At 34.7% G+C, this 22,816-nt stretch overlaps 1 protein-coding gene across 2 annotated transcripts in view; it reads left to right on the top strand.

The window, feature by feature from the left end:
* The window catches only part of Slip1 (SLo interacting protein 1), a 79,769-nt gene that overhangs the window by 47,199 nt on the left and 9,754 nt on the right, over positions 1-22,816 (top strand). For both annotated transcript variants that reach the window (XM_066390836.1, XM_066390834.1), the window contains exon 2: positions 18,468-18,698. In XM_066390836.1, coding sequence (XP_066246933.1) covers positions 18,468-18,698 — 231 coding nt within the window. The remainder of the gene's footprint in view (positions 1-18,467; positions 18,699-22,816) is intronic.

Here is a 22,816-nt window from a genome sequence, read left to right as displayed (position 1 = left end):
CATATTGACAGATATGACGAGGCTCATAACCGACGAGGAAGTTGTTAATTTTCCAGTTTTATCTCAAAGTTTTAGAGGTCAAATTTGGTTTGTTGCTTGTTGCAGACATCAGTGACGTTTCAATTCAGGCAAGTTCCAATAAAACTTTTTGTCTCTTTCGAAGATAATTTCGAGCATATCCCGTAATTCCAAATACGTTCAATTTTTCATACAGGAGCTTAAAAAGATGAGGTGAAGCCATTCGATAAATCAAAGTCGAGTTAGCACCTTTTGTCGATGAAATTGAGTCCAGTATCCTGTTCCGAAAAATCAACGAGCATGTCGGAAGTTCTTAGATATCTCTTCGAGATCCAGTCATTTTATATAGTTCATATATTATAACGTGAGATAAAGAATTTTATATAGGGGACTGGAATACTTTCCATCAAGTTACTGCATAAATTAAAGTGGCGCAAAGCACCTTAGTTTGATAACTCGATTATGATCCACCCTCTCTCCAGAAAAACATTAAAGAATCCTTTGCCTGGAGCACATGGGTTTTACTTTTTGCTGTTATACCATTATTCCTTAGGGAGAGGGGGTTAGAAATTTGCAAGTACTATTCAATCCGCGAGCTACACTACCTATGTAAATGAAAACAAATCCCCTTTCCGGGAGTGAAAATCCAGAATGGCGCGATTTCTTAATTAACTAAAACCATGAGAGTTTCTAATGTTGCGCATTTAATTATTTAACACACATTTAGAAGGCTTTTATTTCTGTCTTTCCAGAAAAGATGTGGCAAACTTCATCGCATCAAGAATGACTAATTAACGGGAATAAAGAAAGCGGCAAGTTTGACGTGGAAACGTAAATAGAAATGGATTAGTCGGTGTTTTAGGAAAACATAACAGACACAAAAATCCTGGAATTCCTGTGGAATCTCGAAGTTTAACCCTAAAAACGAGTAAAATAAATCTGCGGCGTGTCTCCGATGAACATTTGTGGCATTCTTTAAAATATCTACAGGCTATTTTTGGTACTCTCAACAACATTTTCATTTGTGAATGGAAATCTCAGACATAAATCTTCGGTTTGTCAAGCTCACTCGGAAATTTGCGAATACTATACGCTTCTAAATGTAGCTCTAGCGAAAAAAGTGTTTCTTACGTTTTAGCATGAAAAGGATAATTAATATATCGAATCGTGCTTTTAGACAGATTTATTCTAAGATCATAAGTGATGTTTTCTATATAAAAAAAATTCGCAGATCTTTTGCTTATATTACTTACTCATCTTCTGATCAGTTAAAAAAGAATTGTCTAACAAATCTTTAACGTTTTTGCTAATATTTAAAGCACTCCTAACATATCCAGTGTCTTATTTTCTGTAACACTACATTAGACCTTATTTTCTCCGAATGTTAAATTAATTATAGAATAAATTTATTTCCTTACTTGTTACAGAATATTATTCTGTTCGTGTGTATCATTTTCTAGAATATATTATTCCGTATTAAACGAAAATAACACTAACTGAATTACCGCAGTTCTAACATAAATGAAAAAAAAATTCGACATGGTCTTATTTCACTTTTTATTTACCATTTCTTCTCAGACATTGTAATGCTAAATATATGTGCCGAACTGGAGCTCCTTTTGGATCATTGCCTCAAAACTTCATTTTATAATAAATTAATTCTAATGTCTTTTTCTGCTTGATAAATGTTGATAATGGATTTACCCGCGTGGCATTAATAGATCAATTATGGGTCGAAATACAGGTATGTCTATTTTTAGACCTGTAGTCTTCCTTTGAAATGTAATCCATTATAAATCACAATATATCAAATTTTCTGTACAAAATGGTTGATGCGCCACTGTTTCGTGTTACAAATTTTTGACCATGCCACTGTTCGTTTGCTCAATAGCGAACATTTAATTCAACAACTAGAAACTACGAGTGGTAAAAATGCCACTCGAAATTTAATTAGTAAAGAAGAAACCCGCTGTGAACAAGGCAGGAACGAAATAATAATTAAATTTTAAAGAAATGTTTAGCCGCTTTACCGCAAATATCCTAAATTTAAAGCAGCATTTATGGTGAATTATTTCGCGTTTTGGATAGGGCTATTATTTATAAAGGCATTTAATTGGTTTTATAATGGTTTTTCCCCTGCGTAGGGCTTAAGTTGAAAATGACATTTAGGGTTTTTCTATTAAAACAGTACGAGGCGTGAAATTTAGTGATGCAAACATTCCAATTAATAAATTTGAGCTAATTGACTGTGCTACCGGGGAAAATGTGCGTATTATTAGTTAATTAGCGAACTTTAATTAATATCCAATATGAGATTTAAATGGTGGCGTAAATTTCGCACTTTAGGCCTCATTTTCTAAATTCTCTCAATTAAAATTTTCACGTTGGAACAAGCTCTTACACATGAATCGATTTTACAATTGAGTCTTACTCGAAATTCCTCAACAGAGACCAAAAGTCATTAAGCCGGATTAGAAAGTGAGGGGAAGAAGATTGAAATATAATTCGTATCTGCGATACTGTTGGGGTTAAAGCTAACATTAATATTTATATAATTTCATTTTCGTCAATTTCAGAAAGGGCGATTTATTCAATCTAACCGCGAAGTGCTCCCCTAATTGACCTGGAGTTCTGTAATCGTTTCGATACTCAATAAATATTTACCTCAAACCTTTCGTGAAGGTAGAATTACCAAATGAGAAACATTGTTAAACATATAAGGTGAAGGTGCTGCAGCTCAAAAAGGACACATGTACACTAAATTTGCGCTCATTAAAAGGACGCTATCTAATTAACAAATTTACAGCCACACATTTTTTCGTAGAGCGAGCGAAATTCCCTGAAAAGCTTCTGAAACTTTCTCTAAAAGCACCACACCGGAAGATCTTTATTACTAGATATATTTGCCTGGGCTTAGAGGGTGAAAAGTTGCAAAACACACGTCTCTTAAAATTTTAATGGGCTTGATCTTCTTTGCCGCAAGTTTTTGATGCGGAAGGTTTTTGATCAAAACATTCGAAAATTTTCCACCACCGATAAGGTATTACGAACATTAAGAGAAACAGGAGTATTTTCTGGATGGAAAATTTAAATTAGACTTTTAAATTTTCAAAAGAGAAATAACTTCGAGGGTAACGGCCAAAGTTAAACAAATATTAAGGTTCTTTAGATTTAATTTAAGTATCCTGGGAGCAGACAGAAATATTTTCCACTATGCCGGAACAGCTGTCGAAGGACAAGTGAAAATTTGCCGCTTTCCAGCTTAATTGCATTATCTTAGAGCATTTAAAAACATTCTGTCAATTAGAACCGTTCGCAGTCTCGTCCAGCAGACAATCAGAAATTTTTAAATATAATAAATTTAAATAAATATAATAAAAATATTTTTTTTATAAAATGCTACCCATTAGCTTGCTTCATATGCTTAGTTAGTTTTAAAAGAAGCTGCACATATCCCTACTCTGTATTCTCCAGAGTGCTTTTCCCGTTAAAAATTTGTTCCGGTTAACGCGAATAAACTGTACTTGTCTAAATTGTTTTACTCTTTGATAAACCATAAGGGATTCATACTTACTTCTCTCAATTATTCAACAATCGTCTGCAACAGCAGCAAAGAATTTACATCGAGCTCTAGAAGAGTACTAAATTTTCAACAGAAATTTATCATCATTAGAGCATTGATTTAGGTTTTTAAATCAAGAATGAAGAAGGAGGTTTGCAGGGTTGGTTATTTTTAATTTTTACATGAAATTGCACAAATGACCAAGTTCGGCAACTTTCAGGTTGTGATGCAGACTCTGTTGAGAGTCTGAAAATCAAATGGATTTATAAACTAAATAAAAAAAAGGAAGTGGAGTACTACTCACAGATGGTATTTTTCCAAAAATTTGAACTTGATGCTGTCTTTTGGGCAAAATCAAGACCTGTTCTCGTTTACTGTGTCTAGCAACAGTTCTTCGCTAGAGAAACCTTAATATTTATTCTAATGTTATGAACTTCGCTCAGAATTATTTTTGTAGATTTTGGTCTTTATGGACATGTACTCTTCATCTCATAGATTGTTTTATGAACAAAAGTGGAACTGAATGCATGAGTAAGGGAGCTAAAAAGCAGTAAACAATACGACTTAATCGATCGTTTCTTTAGAGCTACTAGAGCGTTAAGTATTTTTCTATAGAAATCAGTGGGTAAGTTCCGATTTTGCGTAAACTGGAAGCGAGCCAAATCGGAATTTATGGTTTCAAAACAACGGGCTAAATCCAGCTTTGCACGAGTGAGTTAAAGTGTGCAGCACAACCCTCGTACTGAGGCAAATTCTCCATGTTATATGTTCAAACTATTTCTGATGAAATTTATGGGTTCTTAGATGTTGTAAATGTTTTATGGCTTAAGTAGATTTGTTGCTATACTGGTGTGTCCGATCTAATGAAAGTTTCTTTTGCTTTCAAGTAAGCCTATAGCATACGATTTTGGCAAATTAAACAACTCCGTTGCTGCGAAAACTTTTTATGCTAATATTTTAATCATTTCCTATGCTAAACTCGTTCTGTTGGGATTTCGTATTAACAGGGGCCTAGCAGGCAGTACATAAGAGGGTGGAAAATCATGGCTAAAATAATATGCCTCGTTAAAATACGGTGTTCAGCTCTCGCACTTGTATTATTTTAGCGTAAACAAAATGTACGTGACATTCATTAAACCTTACACTTATAGCCCTGTAGGGGGAAATTTGAAGTCGTCGTGCAAAATCATCGTGGAATCGAATTGCGATTATTGGGGAAATCACTGGACGTGCTTCTTCTTTTAAATAGTCTTTGTTACCAACTAGCAATTTTGCCCTATACTTCAGGAAAGATTTTTCAATTCCCTTTATCACTGAACACGAACAGCCTCTCCCTAGATTAGAAGATGAAATTGTTCCTGCTTCTTTCAGGAGATTTTGGGCCGTTGAAAGTATCCCTTATAAAAATCCATTTTCTTTAAAATCTGTTTTTTGAACGAAATAAAAACTTCTAAGATCCTTTTGTTGTCCGGCCGCAGTAATTGCCGAAACTTTTCCCAATAAAAATCTCTAAAAATAAGAAAGTTATTAAGAACTCCCTGCTTAATATGATGAAAGTTTTAATTGACCGTTAGTCCTAATGGGAATTACTACTGGAAATTCCCATCAGGCGTGTGTTTTTGCCACGATATGAAATATGCTTTGTGGTGACAAATAGCTGGGCATTCTGTCAAATTTTTCAGTAAATCAACAATTTATCGACATTAAAGCCTCAATAATAAGTGTTCACTTCAGTTCCGACAAGTTTTCCCGATAACTGCACCCTATCTAAACGTCCATATATCAAAGTAACTTTGACGTAAAAAGAGTGAACAGCAAACCCTTAATTTATCACTCGGGAACGTTTGATCTCTATCAGATTGTGATAACCAGAAATTAATAAAAGTCAGTAGTTAGAGCCACCCGTTGGTTTAAGGTGAAATGCCCTTTTAGAATTTATAACCTTTTAGGTAATCAGTTTTATCGATTTCTGTCCTGGATTTTTATGAATGTTAGAAGGTGTGAAACATATGTTAATGAGAACCGCCTGTAATGAACTTCGCATACAGGAAGGAACGCATATTTGGAATTATATTTAGATCACCATTCAGCGAAACATCATCAGTAAGCTGTCAAAATAAAACTTCGCTCGAGTAGCAATTTTAGTGAAGAAAAGATATTTAGACTTTGTAACATTTTAGAAAGCAGTTTTTTGTTAAATAAAAGTTAAATTTACAATCGCTGAAGAAATTTACTTCCACCTAATGTTACTTAATGTTGAATATTCCAACTAAAAGAGAATATGGCAACAATGTGGTAATTAAACATCAAAATAATGACCTAAATAATGGTGAGATCCTGCAATACAATTTCGTAATTAAATAACATGGAATCGTTTAATATGAAAAAATTCCAAGTGCGAGCCGACAAGGATGGAATTAATTAGCCATCTGGGGTCCATGGCAATAAAATTCATGTTTCGGGGCTGATTCCCTATATATCCCACTTTAAAAAAATCTAGGAAATTTAAATAAATAATGCGGCTTTTGGAAAAAAAGGACCAGCGGATTTGCATTTAGAATTAGTTTCCCCTCGCATGCGGATATAGAGTTTTATCTTTAAGTACACGAGCTGCATATATTAATTTTGATTTAAATTTTTGGTTATACGTGAAGGCTTAAGTGCATGTTGATTTTTATTCCGCCTAAAGCTCCCTCACCTCGATTTATACAGAAATTTATTCCTTCAACGGGTCAAATGACAGTGAATTAAATCAGAGCTTCTGAAAATAAATCTCCATGTAAACAGATCAAAGAAATTGGGCGCCTGAAAGAGCTTAATTTTTCCTGACGTTATTCTCGTCTTTTTTATATTTAAATCTTATATAAAGCCTGTAACCGAGAAGAGTGCGCTAATAATAAATTTATGAAAAAATCTGCAGGTAAAAATTAATTAGAACAATCCTTATTGAAAACCAATCAGTCGAGGTATAGAAAAAAAGATTCCTGCTGGAGCTCTTTTTATTCAATTTTCCCGTTATGCAGGAGTTGTAAATAAACATCCTGTCTTCGAAAATAAATACCTTTACCCTAACTATCGTAACTGACGTATTTATAGTGGCAACCTCGTAGTGTCAAATGGCTTTAAGAACATTTAAATTGTGTGAAATTGTTGGAAAGAAAGCTTTTGATTAATGAATGTTTATACATGTATCTGCCAGTATGATTGCTTTTCAGCTGTATTTTTTAAGTGTTAATCAAGTCTCAACACCAGATTAGATTACCAGAGCCCGGATCATTGAAATTTCGATTGTCATTTTATCAAGTTTAATTGTATTTTAAATAGATATTCGGCAAAGAAATTTCGGAATCTTTGCAAATATTCTTATGCTCTGTAAAGATCTCGAAATGTTTTTGCCAAATCTTGCCTCAAGTTAACTAATAAGGCAATTAAACGAATCGAAATCTTGAAATCTCAATTCGATTCGTTTATCCGGTTTCAGGTACATCTTTGAAAACAGTTATCCTTTCAATCACTAAATAAGTTCTGACAGTGTTCAAAAACTGAGCAGATTTCGTTCAAATGAAACATAGAATCGATAATACCCAAATCAGTCGATTTATATAAAAAATATCATATCAAAAATTAAGATATGTTTATAAAAATAGTCAGCAACATCTGCATTTTGCACTTGAATAAAGTGTGGGAATGGGATCAATGTAGGATCTGCATATGTCAGTTGAAGTAAGCCAAAAACAGCACCTCACAATTTTGGAAATTCTCCTGAAAATTTTCAAATGGGGGAGATAAGACAACCATTTTTGGCTCCTTCCAAACTTTGAATGCCGAATTTGAATCAAAGTTTTATATTTTAAATCTAGGGAACCCGTAGAACAAAATTATTATTATTTTTTAAATATTGCATAAATTATTTCGATGGGCTCTATGAGCACGCATAAACACCGAGATATACATATATGTTTTTGTTTCTGACCTAAGGCGTCAATTTGATACTTATTTTTGCAATTTTGAAATTGCTTCTAAAATAAAGAGTAAACTGTGTTTCCAAGACTCCAGTACAGCGATTGAAATATTCGGTCTGAGATTATCCAAGTGTCTCACCTTTCGTCATTTCCAAAATTTTGACTGAAATATTTGGGAAATTCGTGAAGCAATAGTGCTCAAGAACTATCTCAATTTAATCACCTTGATGAGATATTTAACACGTGGGGCTGTAATACCTTTTTCAGTTTCTGAAATACCGGATCTCTTTGATTTCGATTTTCGGGATTGTGAAAGTACCTCTGAAATAAAGGTACTTCCAACTGGCTTCGTGACTTCTCCGAATTAAGGTATCCGGCATCCATGTAGTAATCGTATGATTTAATTAGAGTGGTGCAGCTCACCCTAAAAATTTCTAATTTTCAAATTGTTAAAAGAAATGTAATTTTATTTCTAAATTTGTATATCTTTTTGTTAATATTGTCGTAACTAATAGGTTGCTGCAGTATATCATCATAACAACAGTTCATAAGGCAGACGCGCTTCCTCTCCACAAAAGCATATTAACCTTTATAGCCCTCAGAGCATACGTTTTTGAAAAATTTATGGGAGAGTTTAAATCCATTATACATTAGTATCTCCCATAAAAATAGTACTAAAGAAAGTTCAAGAGCGCCGTTTGCGCGTTCTGGGCTGCTTAGAACCAGGAAATTATGGTAATTTGATGTAAAGGAAGCCTAATCATATTAATATGATACTGTGTATCGAGCTGCGGTGCCATAGTGGTTAAGAGGCACTTTTGGGTAATATCAGTTCGCAGTTAAAAGATAAATTTCTATGTCCAGCACCTCACTGAAAAGTTAATTTAAGGATTTGCTTCCATTTAGAGTTAAGTCTCAACAAATAGGTGTTTGTGTTGAACTAATATATCACCCTAACTGCTCTAATAACTTCTTCACACCTTAGGAGGTATATTGCCCTTACGGCAAATGAAAATAAATTCCTGGGATTTCGGGGAGATTTTCCACAGATATAACGGGTGTTTTCAAGTTCTTCCATCTCGCGTGTCAATGCGGGGTAAGAAATGGCCAAAAGAGTCCAGTACTCCAATCAAAGCTTTTATATAACAAATGGCCCCAACTTCAGGCTTCATTTTGAAAACTAGTGATATACATCTGGGTCGCCACAAACGGTATTACAAATAATAGACACCTGCGTACAAAATGGTGCTCCCAATTTACATAAATATTTTTGCTCCTATGAAAATCTTGCTCCACCTAAAACAGGGGAACGTGTCCCAGCTTCCGCTGTGTAATACCCGCGCCTTGCTTCTCCATTAATTAATTCTGTCGGTGGACTAAGTAGATTTCTAATGCTGTACTTTAGGGAATATACTGAAGAATAAATAAGGACTTTTAAGTGTGGGATAGTGAAATGGGCTAGAAGGGGGAGTTTTTTTGAATTTTTTACACATAGCAAACAGCCCCAGGAAGCGAGCAAATTGGCCTTATAGTCTTTGTCCAAGGGATATTGAATTTCTGTGTCTGTGAGCTGAGTTTCTGAGTATATTTTTTACCATTTAGTATTTACTGAAGCATTAGAAGTTTCTACAATTTGCGGTTATGTTAGCAACGCCCTATTTAAGGCTTTAAGTGCTCGTTATCGAATTTACAAAGAGCCTTTCTCTATCTACTAGTTGGTTAAGGGGTTTAAATATTTTTCATGTTGCGGAAGTTCACGCTTTGTAGCTTTTTAACGGCTAGCTTTAATGTAGTTTAGAAACCATTGATGTTTATGAATCGCGAAGGAAACTCTTACATTTGTATAAGTTCCTGTAAATGTCATAACGTCACTCTCTGGTAAATCTCGTGTGTTAAAGATCAGCACGTGCTGTATAAAAATAAAACCGAGTTAACTTTGTAAGAAATAAAACTACGTACTATGACATGATTTATATTTGAATTTATGACAGAACAGATTTATGACCTAATAAGATGTACATAAAATCCGATGCATTTAACGCACAGAAATATTAAATTTCAGTTTATTTTTTTATGCTCAACAGATTTGCTAGTGTGAAATACTCAACTTCACCGCCAAATTAAGAAATTGTTTTACGACTTGCAGCTCAGATTTCACCATCAATACTCTCCAGATTGCGAATAAACGATCGGTAGTATGCAAACAATCAAAATTAACAAGAATATTCAGATCTTTCCAGACTCGCAATAATTACACTGCGTGATTATTGATGACAAACGACACATGGATGGGAACAAATTGGTGAAACGCAAATTAGCGGTGTAACGGCAGATTTCATTACAAATTTATAGAGTGGCATCAGTAAGCTTTGACATTAATTAATTAATAACGACACAATAAAATTGGGACTGAGCTAAATTGTATCTGTTTGGGGTACCGGATACTATTACAAACTTTAGCAGGGCCCAGTTGTTTTTGTGTATTCGGGCAATTAATAATATATGAGCCGTCGTGTCAGGTCGTTAGAACGTTACACTTATTAAATATAGGCCACTTTGTAAGTGATATATTCTGAAGATATTTTTATTTTTGTTATTATGCTGGATTTTTATAGCAGAAGGAAGAAATACAAATTCTTTTAAAAAAGATAAAAACAAAACAGGAGTTATACAAGTTATCCCAAAATTATTTACAGTACCTTGAGTTTTCATATATCAAACTTGAAATTTGTGCGTGTATTCTTTAGAACCTATATGACTACGATACACAATTAGTTATCAAAATCTACAAAGTGGCAATCACCTTTGAACTTAAACCATATAAAAAATAAATAGATATAAAAATGAGTGAGACAGTTCCAATAGAAGAGTTCAGAATTTGTATCTCCTAGAGTGCCCTTCTGATAAAGATCAATTAATGGAGAAGAAATTTGCAGAACAATGAAAATACACCTTCAGTAAACATTCCACCATAGAGCTATTGTTGGATAAACTAGATTCTGAAAAGCAACTCATGAGTCATTATTTACTATCCATACGTAAGGGATTATAGGATATACAGGATGTTATTTAAGAACGTGGCTAAATTTCAACGGGTGATTCTTTGAATGATTCTAAAACGAAAAATTTATATAAATATAGATCCGATAATGCTTCGTCTTCAAGATACAGGATGTCAAGGGTTTTTTTTAAATTATTTTTTCGTAAAAATCTTAATAATCATTTAGCTGATTTTGTTGAGATTTTGCATTTATCTATTGTTAAATGTTTTTTTATTATACTAAAAAAATTGCGTACTATTTGTTTAAGTGTAGTGTTAATAAAGCGTTTTTCTTGTTTGATTTTTCTTAAATTTCCGGTGCTACCTCTGTGTGCGCTACTATCAAAGGGAGACAAACAATTTCTATTTTAAAAGATTCCTTTGTGTTACATAAAAAACTGTCATCAAGTTTAAACGTTATATCAATTTGCGCCTTCTTGTTATTTAGGAGTTTTTTTTAATTTGTAACGATTTTTGTTTAAGATACGAATTAGACACTTTGTATCTTAAAAACGAAGCATTACCGAACCTATGTTTATATAAACTTTTCGTTTTAGAATGATTCAAAAGATCGCTTCTTGAAGTTTAGCCATGTAATTAAATAATACCCTGTATAAGGGAAAATATATAGGCTAGTCACAAATAAAGCCCTCCCCTTTTTATTTTTCGATTCCGTTGTACAGCAAGTCGGTGTGGGTGGCTAATGGTTTACTGTAAGAACTGTGGACGTAAATGTAATTTGTAAAATAATTCAGTTTCCATCATGCAACAATTCCTGCAAAACATTATCAGAATATTAACTATAAATGCCTCTCCTGCTAGTTTTCATTTTCTGTGTCCCCAAATCTGAAAACGTGGCTAATTGCTTCAATCGTCTCGATTGTAAAAAATGAAATTTACAGTTCGTACAATCTACTCTATCAAGTGCAGCATTAAAATAAGTTCTCCATTGTTTCTTTCTGGACTACTTACAACTAATTTGAATATGCATATGCTAAATTTGTTTGTTAAAAGATTCTTAGGTTTTAGACAATATAGCAATGAACGATAAATTTGGTGTGGTAATTTATTACGAAGTCGGCACCAGCAAATGAATAGCGTTGAGCCACAACAATTACAGAACTGGCTCTAAGTTATAGTGCTGACAGAGTTTCCATCTCAAGAAAAGACAAAAACTGTTTCCGCACGCAGCACATGCAATAAAATATTTCGAAGTTAATTTCTCACTTTAACTTAGTATTGTCTATTATTTCTGAAAACATTTGCACATTGTTCAAGCTATATTAATGATAGTCTTTCTAATATATACACTCACTTTCACATGAAATGCACCACCCTGTAATAATAATAATTAAGTCTTGTAATTTTGGCAAAATAATGCTTCATAATAGAGTATCAAATGATCAGACTTTCAGTTAAAAGATACAACATTTGATAATGAAAAAATTAATAATGAGTGACATCGCCTCGTACGGCAATGCAAGCACGTACTCTTCGCGGTATGCTTTGCAACAAATGATCAATATCTTCCTGGGGTATTTCATTCCATGCTACCTCAAGATGATGTCGTAGGTCATCCACATTGTTTGGAGGCCTCGGTAAATTTCGAAGACGGCGACTCATTATATCCCAAAGATGTTCGATGAGCGATAGGTCCGGTGACCGTGCAGGCCAAGGCAGTATTTCCAATTGTGCTTCTTCCAGGTATCTTCGAGTAATGCTCGCACTATGTGGTCTTGCATTATCCTGTTGGAAAATGCCATTTGGTAAAGTTTGCATGAAAGGTACTAATACTGGCCTCAGAACATTGTCAATGTAGCGACGTGCGGTTAGGGTGCCTGGAACGAACACAAGAGAAGATCTTCAGCCAACACATATCGCACCCCAGACCATAACACTAGGTGTTAAAGCTGTGTGGCGCCTTTCAGAAAATTGCAAATTTCTTCTTTCACCTCGGTATCGTCTTACTCTTCTACGACCATCATTGATCCATAAACAAAATCGCGACTCGTCACTGAAGACGACATTGTTCCACTCATGATACCAATCGATTCGTTCTTGACACCAGGCCAATTTGAAAGCTTGGTGTTGGGCGGTTAGTGGCAGTCGTAGATTTGGGCGGTATGAATGCAGGCCAAAAGACGAAATTCTTCTGTAAACTGTTGCCATCGACACCCGACGATTTAGAGCTCCCATCCAATCTACTGCAACAGACATTGTTGTTTGAAATCGATCACCAATGGCCATCCGTCTAAGAAGTCGATCTTCACGTGCGTTGCTGCTACGGGGAGGACGTCCAGCTGGACGATGTCGCTGAACCCTTTCTTCAGACAACGAAGACCATATTCTCGCAATCGTGGTGTGGTTCCGATTCATTCTTCGGGCAATCTCACGAAAAGAAAGTCCACCCTCCTTCATGCCGATAATTCGCCCTCTGTCAAAATCCGAAACGTGGGAAAAATTTCGACGCTGTCTCACTGGGGGGCATTTTGAGATGTCTTGTTCACAGTTCAACAACAAAATAAACTTGACATTTCCATGTAAATATTATTTTATTTATTTACAATTGAATAAAAAATCTAATAGGTCGATGACAAAAAAACCACTAGCATTCTTTCTTTTTTACTGAAAGTCTGATCATTTGATACTCTATTATGAAGCATTATTTTGCCAAAATTACAAGACTTAATTATTATTATTACTGGGTGGTGCATTTCATGTGAAAGTGAGTGTAGTGGAATATTTAGCTTCCTCGGACAATCTCCTCCTTTGAATATGGAGCGATCTTAAAGCCCCCTGCCAATAAAAGGAACTCCGGAGTGTATAAAAAATATGCGCTTACTATATTTCGGTATATTTGGGGATTGGTACGATTAGTAGTGATCTGAGTATATAAAATTTGATGTGTCTTAAAATTCCTCAATCCTTTCCCAAAAATTAGATTCGTCAACAACATAAACCGAAGGAGATGGGATCTTCTTAGTGAAGTCATAAATTCCAGCCAGTTAGGAAGTTCCTTTAAAACTCCATGGGGTGGTTTGATGTATCGATTTTTTAGAAAGGGAAAGGACGGATTGTGCTATAAAAATTTATTTTCCGGAATGTTACTGCAAAATTTCACTTGTCCCGATTTCTCGGGATATTGTATTCTATTCCGTTTAAGGATGTTTTAAAGATGAAAGACAAACTCGTTAAGGATCCAAGGAGAGCAAATATTGACTTGACGAAACTTCGTTACGTCCCTACATCCAATCCTTACATGAAATTCTAAAATTCCTAAATTTTCTTTTAGGCTCTATTTAGGTGGATAATTTGGGAATACTAAAACATAGGTGTTTGCACGAAACAGAGTTACATATTTAATATCTCAGTGTTTTTAATGATTGGCGAATTTTGAGCAAACAGAAGAATTGTTAAAGTGTGGGTGTAAATCAGTTCCCTCATTCCTACCTCAAAGGACTCTCAAAAGCTGCATCGGTCTTTTAAACTGTACTACCCCTTATGGGTGAGGAAAATTTTCTACATGATGAGTCTCTGAACATGTTGGAAATTCTGGATAATTCCCCCAGATGCGCGTTTTCGACGCCGGTCTAAAACCTAATGAAGCAAAAGCGATGCAATCCTTCATGACGATGCCATCACATCGTTCTTGTTTGCAGTAGGGGAAGCACTACATAGCCGTATCCAGATTGTTAAGGACGATAAAAAAGCTAAAAACTCCACTCTCTATTATGACGTAATTTTTGTGGATTTTATTCAACGCCTTTCAAATTAGGATTTTAAGAGAAATCTAAGCTAAGAATAGAACCTTACGCTACTATGTTTTAATGAAATTAAAATCAAATGTAAACATAGGTAAAATTCTAGGCGTATCCTATTTGCGAGAACAAAGCAGGGAAATGTCTACTTGAGTCTGACGATGGATGTGTTAGACGTCCTCTTTAAGCAGCTCTTCGCGCCTATGGAAAAACATCTACAGAGCTGGTAATTTTTTATTTCTCCTTTACACGAAATAAATCATGATTAAGAGAAAAAATCGAACATGTGTGGCATAAATTCAAAGAGCTCTGGTATTTTTATAAAAACTCGACAGTGCCATAAATAATTCGGCAATAGCTGAGATTTATTTGGCTCCCTTTACAATGGTAACATGCAATTTAAACTTTGGGGAAACAGATTTCCTGGCGCGTTATTCGCACCTGCAGCATGCGTTTCCATCAAAACATTTCAAAACCATTCCACTCAATTTCAGTATTTAATGGTATATACATACTTTCCTCGCATGCAGGGACGTATTTCTTAATTTAAAAAAGCCCAATTTTCCTAGCTGTCAAAACGACGTGGTATCTAATAGAGCGCAGTAAATAGCAATTTTTGCCTTCAAGTTTAGTTCCTGCATGTATATATAAACTCCACTGCAACTCCATTAAATTTGTTGCACTCTCCCTCTTATCGTGGCCATAATAGTTTTTCAATGGAATGTTTAAACCCGGCAAACAAATAATAAGCAGGGAGACACTCTATTTCAGATGTCAGATGCAGGGTTTGCAGGCTAGACTGTCTCTTGACATTAAACCGACTAAAATATGATCACGAAGAGGTTCAGCCAACAATAATCTCCGTTCAAAACCACGGATATTAATCATTTCTTTTCGTTTTGTTGACGGTTCCATCATGCATTGAAAGCAATAATCAATAAGCATGATTTGCGAATGTTTTATGTTTGTTTTCAGCTTCAGTGTTCCAAATACATAACGTTCTATATAAAATGTAAAAACCAAACCAAGCTATTTTCTACTACAACTCTGAAACTTAAAGCACGATAATTAATAGAGCCAACTTACTTATACAAAAGTAATGATAATTAATGCAACACCTCAAGCGTGTAAATAAAAAAAGTCTAATAATCTCCAAAAATTAATTCAGATCCGTATTAAAAGAAAAATAAATATTGATAAAAGTGCTAGAAAAACGAAACTCAGAGAACATAATTAATATCGGGTTAAAAAATGATAAAAAATTGCTTTGAAGTTAAATTCCAGCGAAAAAACGAGATTTCTAGCTTTTTCAATACATTCTGAAATCAATTTTCAAGACCGGTTTCAACTTAATAATAGGAGATCATAAAAAGGCAATAAACAGGGAACCAATATTTGCATTAGATGTCGCGGAAACCTCTGAAGTTGCCCTGCTCTACGGGTTCCAAAAGATGTTCAAGCTTCCTAAGAATACCTTGGAATACTGTTAACTTACAGCCACCAAAAAACTCTAAACAAAAATAAGGGTGTATGAAGCTGCGTTTTCAAGTCTCTATGATCTTTATTAAGATTCAACATATCACCCACATCAACCGACTAGAGTGAAAAAGAGCAGATCAAAAATTTTGAAAGAAAACATATTTTTCCGACCTTGAATGTAAATATCCCGAGAACTAGTCGAGCTAGTGTCCTCAAAAAATACATTAAATTTTAAAAAAACCAGAGAAGCTAACGGAGCTCCATGACAACACTAAACTTACAGTTCTTACGACAGTGTTGTTTTCCAATAATTCCATTGTTTTCCCAGAAACTACTCTTTGATGGGAACGAATTTTTCAAAAAGCGAAAGATTTCACTTGAGTGTATTTATTCCGCATATATAGTGAATGATTTTACCCAGGTGTACGTTAGGATATAACACACGAGTCAGAAAGTTAACATTTTTCTGAGAGAAGGAATTTAGCTTCTATTTTAATTAGATTTAGTGGCGAAATAGGGTAAAGCCACATTTAATTAAAACATTATATTAATTACACCGCCAGGGCTAATTTTCGAGGCTTGACGGTGCACTTTTTGGTAGTTAGCGTGTACGGTTATGATGAATGATATTTAATTTTTATTGCTTGATCGTCTGTGACTTGACGTTGCTGTTTAACTTTCATGAGGAAAAGTTAAAGAAAAATTGCTCGAACATGGAACGTAGAACAATCATTCATCTTAAATGGAGCAAACTGAATAACGAAATAGATTGTTAACAAGCAGTATATAATATTATACAAGACATATCTTAGCTCATATAGAAGCTCGTTCGAGTAAAACGATGCCTCTGGGTATCATTGGTGGAGGGGGGGGGGCATTTAAGCATTCTAATTCGTGTTTTTAGAAAGTTTTAGTTTTACAAACACCCTTAAACCCAACAAGTTTTCGAGTAATTAACTACTCAAACAAAAACACGTTTTTCCAAGAACACCCAGAAATAAATTGAAACGCAAAAAGGGACAAAAACGTTCCTCTTGTTTCTCTCGAGAAACCCTGGACGATTCGTTAGCGATCTATGCAGAGTAAAAAAGTATTTTATCCAGGGTTTGAGATTGGAAGGCCCAGGAATAGGCACAAATTGATCGATTTAGATTTAGCCCTGGTTTACCTAACCTGAAAAATGAACTTCTGTGAGGAGCAACTCGAAAAGCTCATTACTACTCGAGCTTAGTGTCTTATAATGAAAGGGTAGCAGCTGTCTTGAATTATTGATGAGTGGCCTGTCCTCTAATCTGGTAGGTACAACTAATTTATTCACAAAATCGGAAGCGCAAGAATTCAAGGTATCCATGTAGGAGGTCATTTGAATATCTTCACCTCATAATGGGTGCAAATTATGCACGTGCTGTCACATGTAAGAGATCTCTATTATATTCTAATTGAGCCTTTTTCACGAAGTTTTATGATTCCATATGCAACGACCTAATCAACAATCCTATCCCATCGCAGCAATAACTTTTAATGAACCTTATTGTTTAATCTGATCCGACTTCAAAAGTCAAGAGACCCATAATTTTTGCAGGCAAGCTGTCATTAATTTGTTTTGTTCTCAAAGTACTATGCCATTTTTACCTTAATTAATTTAATTGAAAGAGTTGCGTGCTTTGCAATGCGATAGATATCACCTGCCAGTCTACGGTACTTGCAGATAATGCATGTTTAACCTTCCTTATTTCGAACCTATCAATCAAGGCCACATTTCTTATTGAAAGTTCATTTAAGTTGAAATAAAACTAAACAGCAGTTCAAAAATTTTCAATCAAACAAGTTTTTTTTTGTAATTTTGCTTACTTCGCTCGTGTGGAGTAAACCCGCTCTAGGCTTATTTTGAGACAATGAGTCTTGATGAGTCTATAAGTTTCCAATTAATAGAAGAATTAAAGGAGTAAAATTCTTAATTATTTACTTGAAGTAAAATGCGCACAGAAAATTTTCCAATAAGGCAAAAAGTCATTTTTGGCTTCCTTGATAGCTTATCCTACTCATTAAGCCTTCATATAAACATTCAGTACACAGGAGGTGAAATTTCCGCCTCATGTAGGTTTCCTTTTAGCACCATGCAATTGCATTTTCGGGTTTTCCATTCAACAAGTTGAAGCTGAAGCCACACTAATGATAGGGCCCAGTCCGTATTCATTATTGGAGAAAATTGATATTTCTCCTACATAAGAATTAAAAAAGGCTTGGTTCTTGTCCACACTTTTATCCGAAGGAGTGATCTGAGAAGAGTTTTCAAAAGTTAGACAATTAAGTTAAATGATATGCTAAAAATGTTCGCCATGAATTTTAAAGTGTTCGAAACAAATTTTATGGAAAAAGTGTGCGTTGTAGTGGAAAACTTACAAAAAGGCCAACTTCCGAGAAAGTACGATAATGTTTCCGGCTACTACCTATACTGCCTTAAAGAACTTTACCTGTAAAACAAATCGAGACTTCCCTCGCTTCGACGAGGTATTAAAATGAACTTTTCTGCTTTCGAATGCTGTAAAAATTGATTTTCTTTATACCATAGGCCTAGTTAGTGCTTATCTCTCAATCAATTTTGAACTTTTTTTTAATTTAAACTAATATAGGGATATGTTTCTTAGGTTAATGGTACGGATGTGAGCAGTTTCCCCCACGAAGATGCCGTCAGGGCATTTATGACAGCCCAGGAACCTATCGTCGTGGAAGTGAAAAGACGCACCACTGGTTCTCCGGTACATTCAAGAGATGGTTCCAGATATGTGTCAACTAGCTGCCAAACCGACCTCTGCGGAATCCAGTGGATTGACGAGGAGAATACGATAGACTGTTTCACCCACGACATAGATTTAGAGGTACATGTGGGGATAATAAGAAATTTTTCCCGAGAGTTGTTTATGCGGATTATTACATACCATCCCTCCATTGGCGTTTAAAGGGGATAAGATATTAGAAGTGCCATTTGTTTACCAAATACTGCCGAAATACATTTAATATAGCTTCGGAGCATTAATGAAACGTTTACCTAATTTTAATTAATGCCTAACCTGAAGCAGCAAAGCGTGCCTGGATTTAATAAAACTCTTATTATGCCAAACCTCCAGGGATGAGGCTATGCACACTCGAACAAAAAAGAACGATTTTTTTCTGGGATTTTCCAGTGACCGCACTAGTGACAAAAATTTATTTAATCTCTCATTAAATTATGTCTTGAAGGCGTAATCTGGAGGAGCAATTCGTAAAAGTGCCGGAGCAATAAATAAAATGAACTAAATAGAGCCAGGCACAGGCCAAGACGATTAACCATAAAACGTTTTAAGCTGTCATAAATAATATTAAAATAGCACCGGCGCTTGAATTTCCTTATTTAGAAGTTAGAACGAGCAAACGAGGCATTTTGTTCTTAAAACTAAAATCCCCTTTAGAAAAGGCTCTGTTCTTTTTTAATTAACCGCTTCGGATTCAGCCCGGAGCCACGTCACGATATATCTCAGAGTAATTTAGTTTGCCGGGCCTTTACAATTGCGAACTATTACCAGCTGGAACATATTTTAAGAAGTTGGGAGACATTTATTAAACTTTTCATAAATCGCAGACGTACCACTTTTGTTGAAGAAATTTACTGGGATTTCCACTGCTAAGTGTAACTTTTGTAACTTACCGTGGAGTAGGATTTGTAAAATGAAAAAGATGATAAATATAGGGCCGTAGGATACACGTCAGACGATTAGAGCGTAAAATAACCCCACTTTTCGTTATTTTTCAAGTAAGTTATTTTTCGTAAAAAGTTTTTATAAAGTTGATATTGAGGTGTTTCCAATTGCTTTTCCAAGTTTCTTGGCTCTAAGACAAGGTATTCATGATCGATATACATACATATAGACCAAATCTACGGTTTTATTAAGTTCCGCATTTTTCTGTACTCTGCTAAGGCGCTTTTTCAATATGTTAGGCATGCGCAAGTTAATCGAAAAGTGCTCAAAAGTGCAAACTGTCATATTTTTTCCAAAGAAACACAAGATAAAAAGTTCGTAAAAAATTCATTTTAACAATGATTTGAGCTATATTTTGGATCCTACCCAGGGAAAGACCATATCGCTCATTTCCTCCAATAATGACCTAACTAGAAAATTGTTTTTTAATTTTATGGCTAGCGAATGATCTTTAGTATCACAAAGAGATGTTATGCATTTTCTTTTCCTTTTTCTTAAATACGCAACCTGAACAGTTATTTTAAACTCAATACTTTACATTATTACGTTAATTACGTCTTTAGAGAGATCCTTTAGAGATTTTTGGTTTTCAATTTGGTACTAATTTTTTTTAAATTTAAACATTTTATGTTTCGTTTCGCACAGCATAGTTTACGCATAGTAAACTACATCTTTCCTTCACCTCCTCACCTCTACTTTTAAAATTGGCCTTGTTTACTCAACAAAATGACCTTTAATTCTTTCTTGTCGTCTTCTATGTTCCTGCCACCATCTTCAGAAGCAGCTTAATAAACGTGATATTTGCCCAATCTCTGATAATCACGTCCCACAAAGAACCTAGGGACTTTATCCTAGGTCTAATTTACACCCGCTATAAGGTTTTGTATCAGAGATGTTAAAAAACATACCCCGTAGCGTCCTTTGAATATTGGATATCCGGGCTGCATTAGAAACGTGACAGGCCATATGAGCTGCAGTCTTCGCTATCAATCCGTTGTCAAAGGTGGTGCCGTTTGATTTCCCAGCAGACCTCAAGTGGGAATTACGTCCAGAAATCGATTTACTTTACGATGTTGTTGGATACCGGCATATTTCCTGCGTAAGTTGATACTGCCTTATGAAATTAATAGTTCTTTTTATGCTTTGGCGGGAATGTGAAAACTACCCCTCAAAGGCAATCTGAATGAAAAGAAAGTTTAGCGTTTAAAAATAGAGTGGAACTATATAAAATCTTGTCAAATGCTCTCTCGAAAGACCTGTTTTATTAGATTCGTTAGGGAGTGTCTTTGCAAAAAGCTACCTCCGTTGATTTGGCGTTTCTGTGACTGTTCGAGGGTACAAAACAGAAAACAAGATTTATAAAAAAAAGCTCAAATTCCATTGGGAGCGACTTTTGAGAATCGAAATCAGTAATATTTGGTTATCCCTTGAAATTTTGAAAGGGCTCTTTTTAATCGAAAAACTTTGTCTGTCATATAATAAGATGAGTCGGGATAAAATCTACTCATTTTCTCTGCTTGTATAATAATTCCAAAACTTTTTCCATTTTCCCCGGCTCGTCATCTTCTCGCAAATCTCCGCATAAGAATCAAACAAATGGCGAAACAAGTTTAATAAACTATTTTTATACACTTCAAATTACGTATGACCGAAGTGTCGAAAAATAATGTGGCGAAAAGCCAATAAAAACGTGGGACGCCTACTATATATTAATGAACTAGGGGCTACTTTAAGGGAGCAAAAGAAATAAAAATCGAAAAATCATTACTTCTCTTTTAAATCCCGACGGGTTATATATTGTGCGATCCAGACTAGCATCTGTAAATACCATCAATCGATAGTCCCTAAAACTACCCTAAACTGACCTAAATTTTAATCATAAAGCGGCTTAAACTTCAAATCTCCCCAATTCAACCAGAATTCAAATATTACTTCGGAGATTCAATGTTTGACCTCTCTTAGTCGTCAAGTGATACAGAGTTAATGCTTGCTGAATCGATTAGAGCCGGGGGTTCCTGCCTGGACAAATTAGAGATATCAAACTGATTTTCTTGTTTACCTCGAACTCCTGAATCTGGACGATGGATTTATAATTAACGAAAACGATAAAGCCATCATAGATTATTATATTTTGCCTTGAGGTCTAATGACGCCAGATTCAATGGGCTTTGATCCGGTTAAGCTCCTAAGTCCTTTCATCAGATGAGCATCCATCAGGTTTTGTCGCTCTTGTTTGTATTAGGCCCTTGCTAAGGGGTCTGACGATGTAGAACGAATAAAGGATTTTGGAGCACAAATGCCTTGGAATATTATTGGATATATTGATATAAATAAAATTTAAGATTTTTCGAAAATTTAGTAATTACACCCCAAAAATTCATATTCATCATTTTTTCTCTTAAAAAAGTTCTATATCAATAATTTATTATGCTGTAATAAATTTACATGTTAAATTCACGTGTCCATTATCTTTGCCGCCACCAAAATCAGTTGTCGGAATTTTCACGGTAAACAAAATATAATACAAGGGTAAAGGCTATATAAGGGTAAGGGCACATAAGATTTGCATAATTTTAAACAAGGAATATGCGGGAGATTTTTGCCCAGGCTTTCACCAATTTAAATACCTCAAGACGACATTTTAAAATTTTTTTTAATACAAGATTGAAAAATATCTAAAAATAAACAAGTTATAACCTGTACAAAGATATAATACAAAAGAAAACAACGTTCAGGCATAATTTTTATTGAAAATGAGAATATGGTAAAGTTAGTTTTAGCAGCAAAACAATAGCAATTTGTGAAAATTTGTCAATTCTGGGATTTCGAAAGAATTGGTCACTAAGTATCTATTTTAATTTCCACCTTTAAATGCAATGTGATGATAACGGTAAATAAAATGAGCGAAAGATGATGGGTTTTATTAGCGAAGGAGGACAGCCATTTAAAAGTGGGACAAGATAAAATGAACACATAGGACTTACATTAAAACACGATTCTTGTGGAAATTTGAAAGGTATGTATACAGGGTACCTTATATAGGTGTACTCGAAACGGTGAAGCTTACAAAATCGATTAAAAAGAAAACAATTGCCATTTTTTGAGACTTAATATGCTGTAAACGGTGTTGCCAAATTATTTTTGTTTTCTGAGTTTTCACTGAAAATGAAAAATTTTCTATCAAAAATATTTCCAAAACTGTAATTGACTAAAACAGTCTAATTCAATTTTGTATTAGTTGTTTTCCTCTTTTTAGCATA

Source organism: Euwallacea similis, chromosome 6 (assembly GCF_039881205.1).
Source record: "Euwallacea similis isolate ESF13 chromosome 6, ESF131.1, whole genome shotgun sequence".
Taxonomy (NCBI): Eukaryota; Metazoa; Arthropoda; class Insecta; order Coleoptera; family Curculionidae; genus Euwallacea; species Euwallacea similis.
The sequence above is the reverse complement of the archived record's forward strand: the minus strand, read 5'-3'. Positions and strand labels throughout refer to the sequence as shown.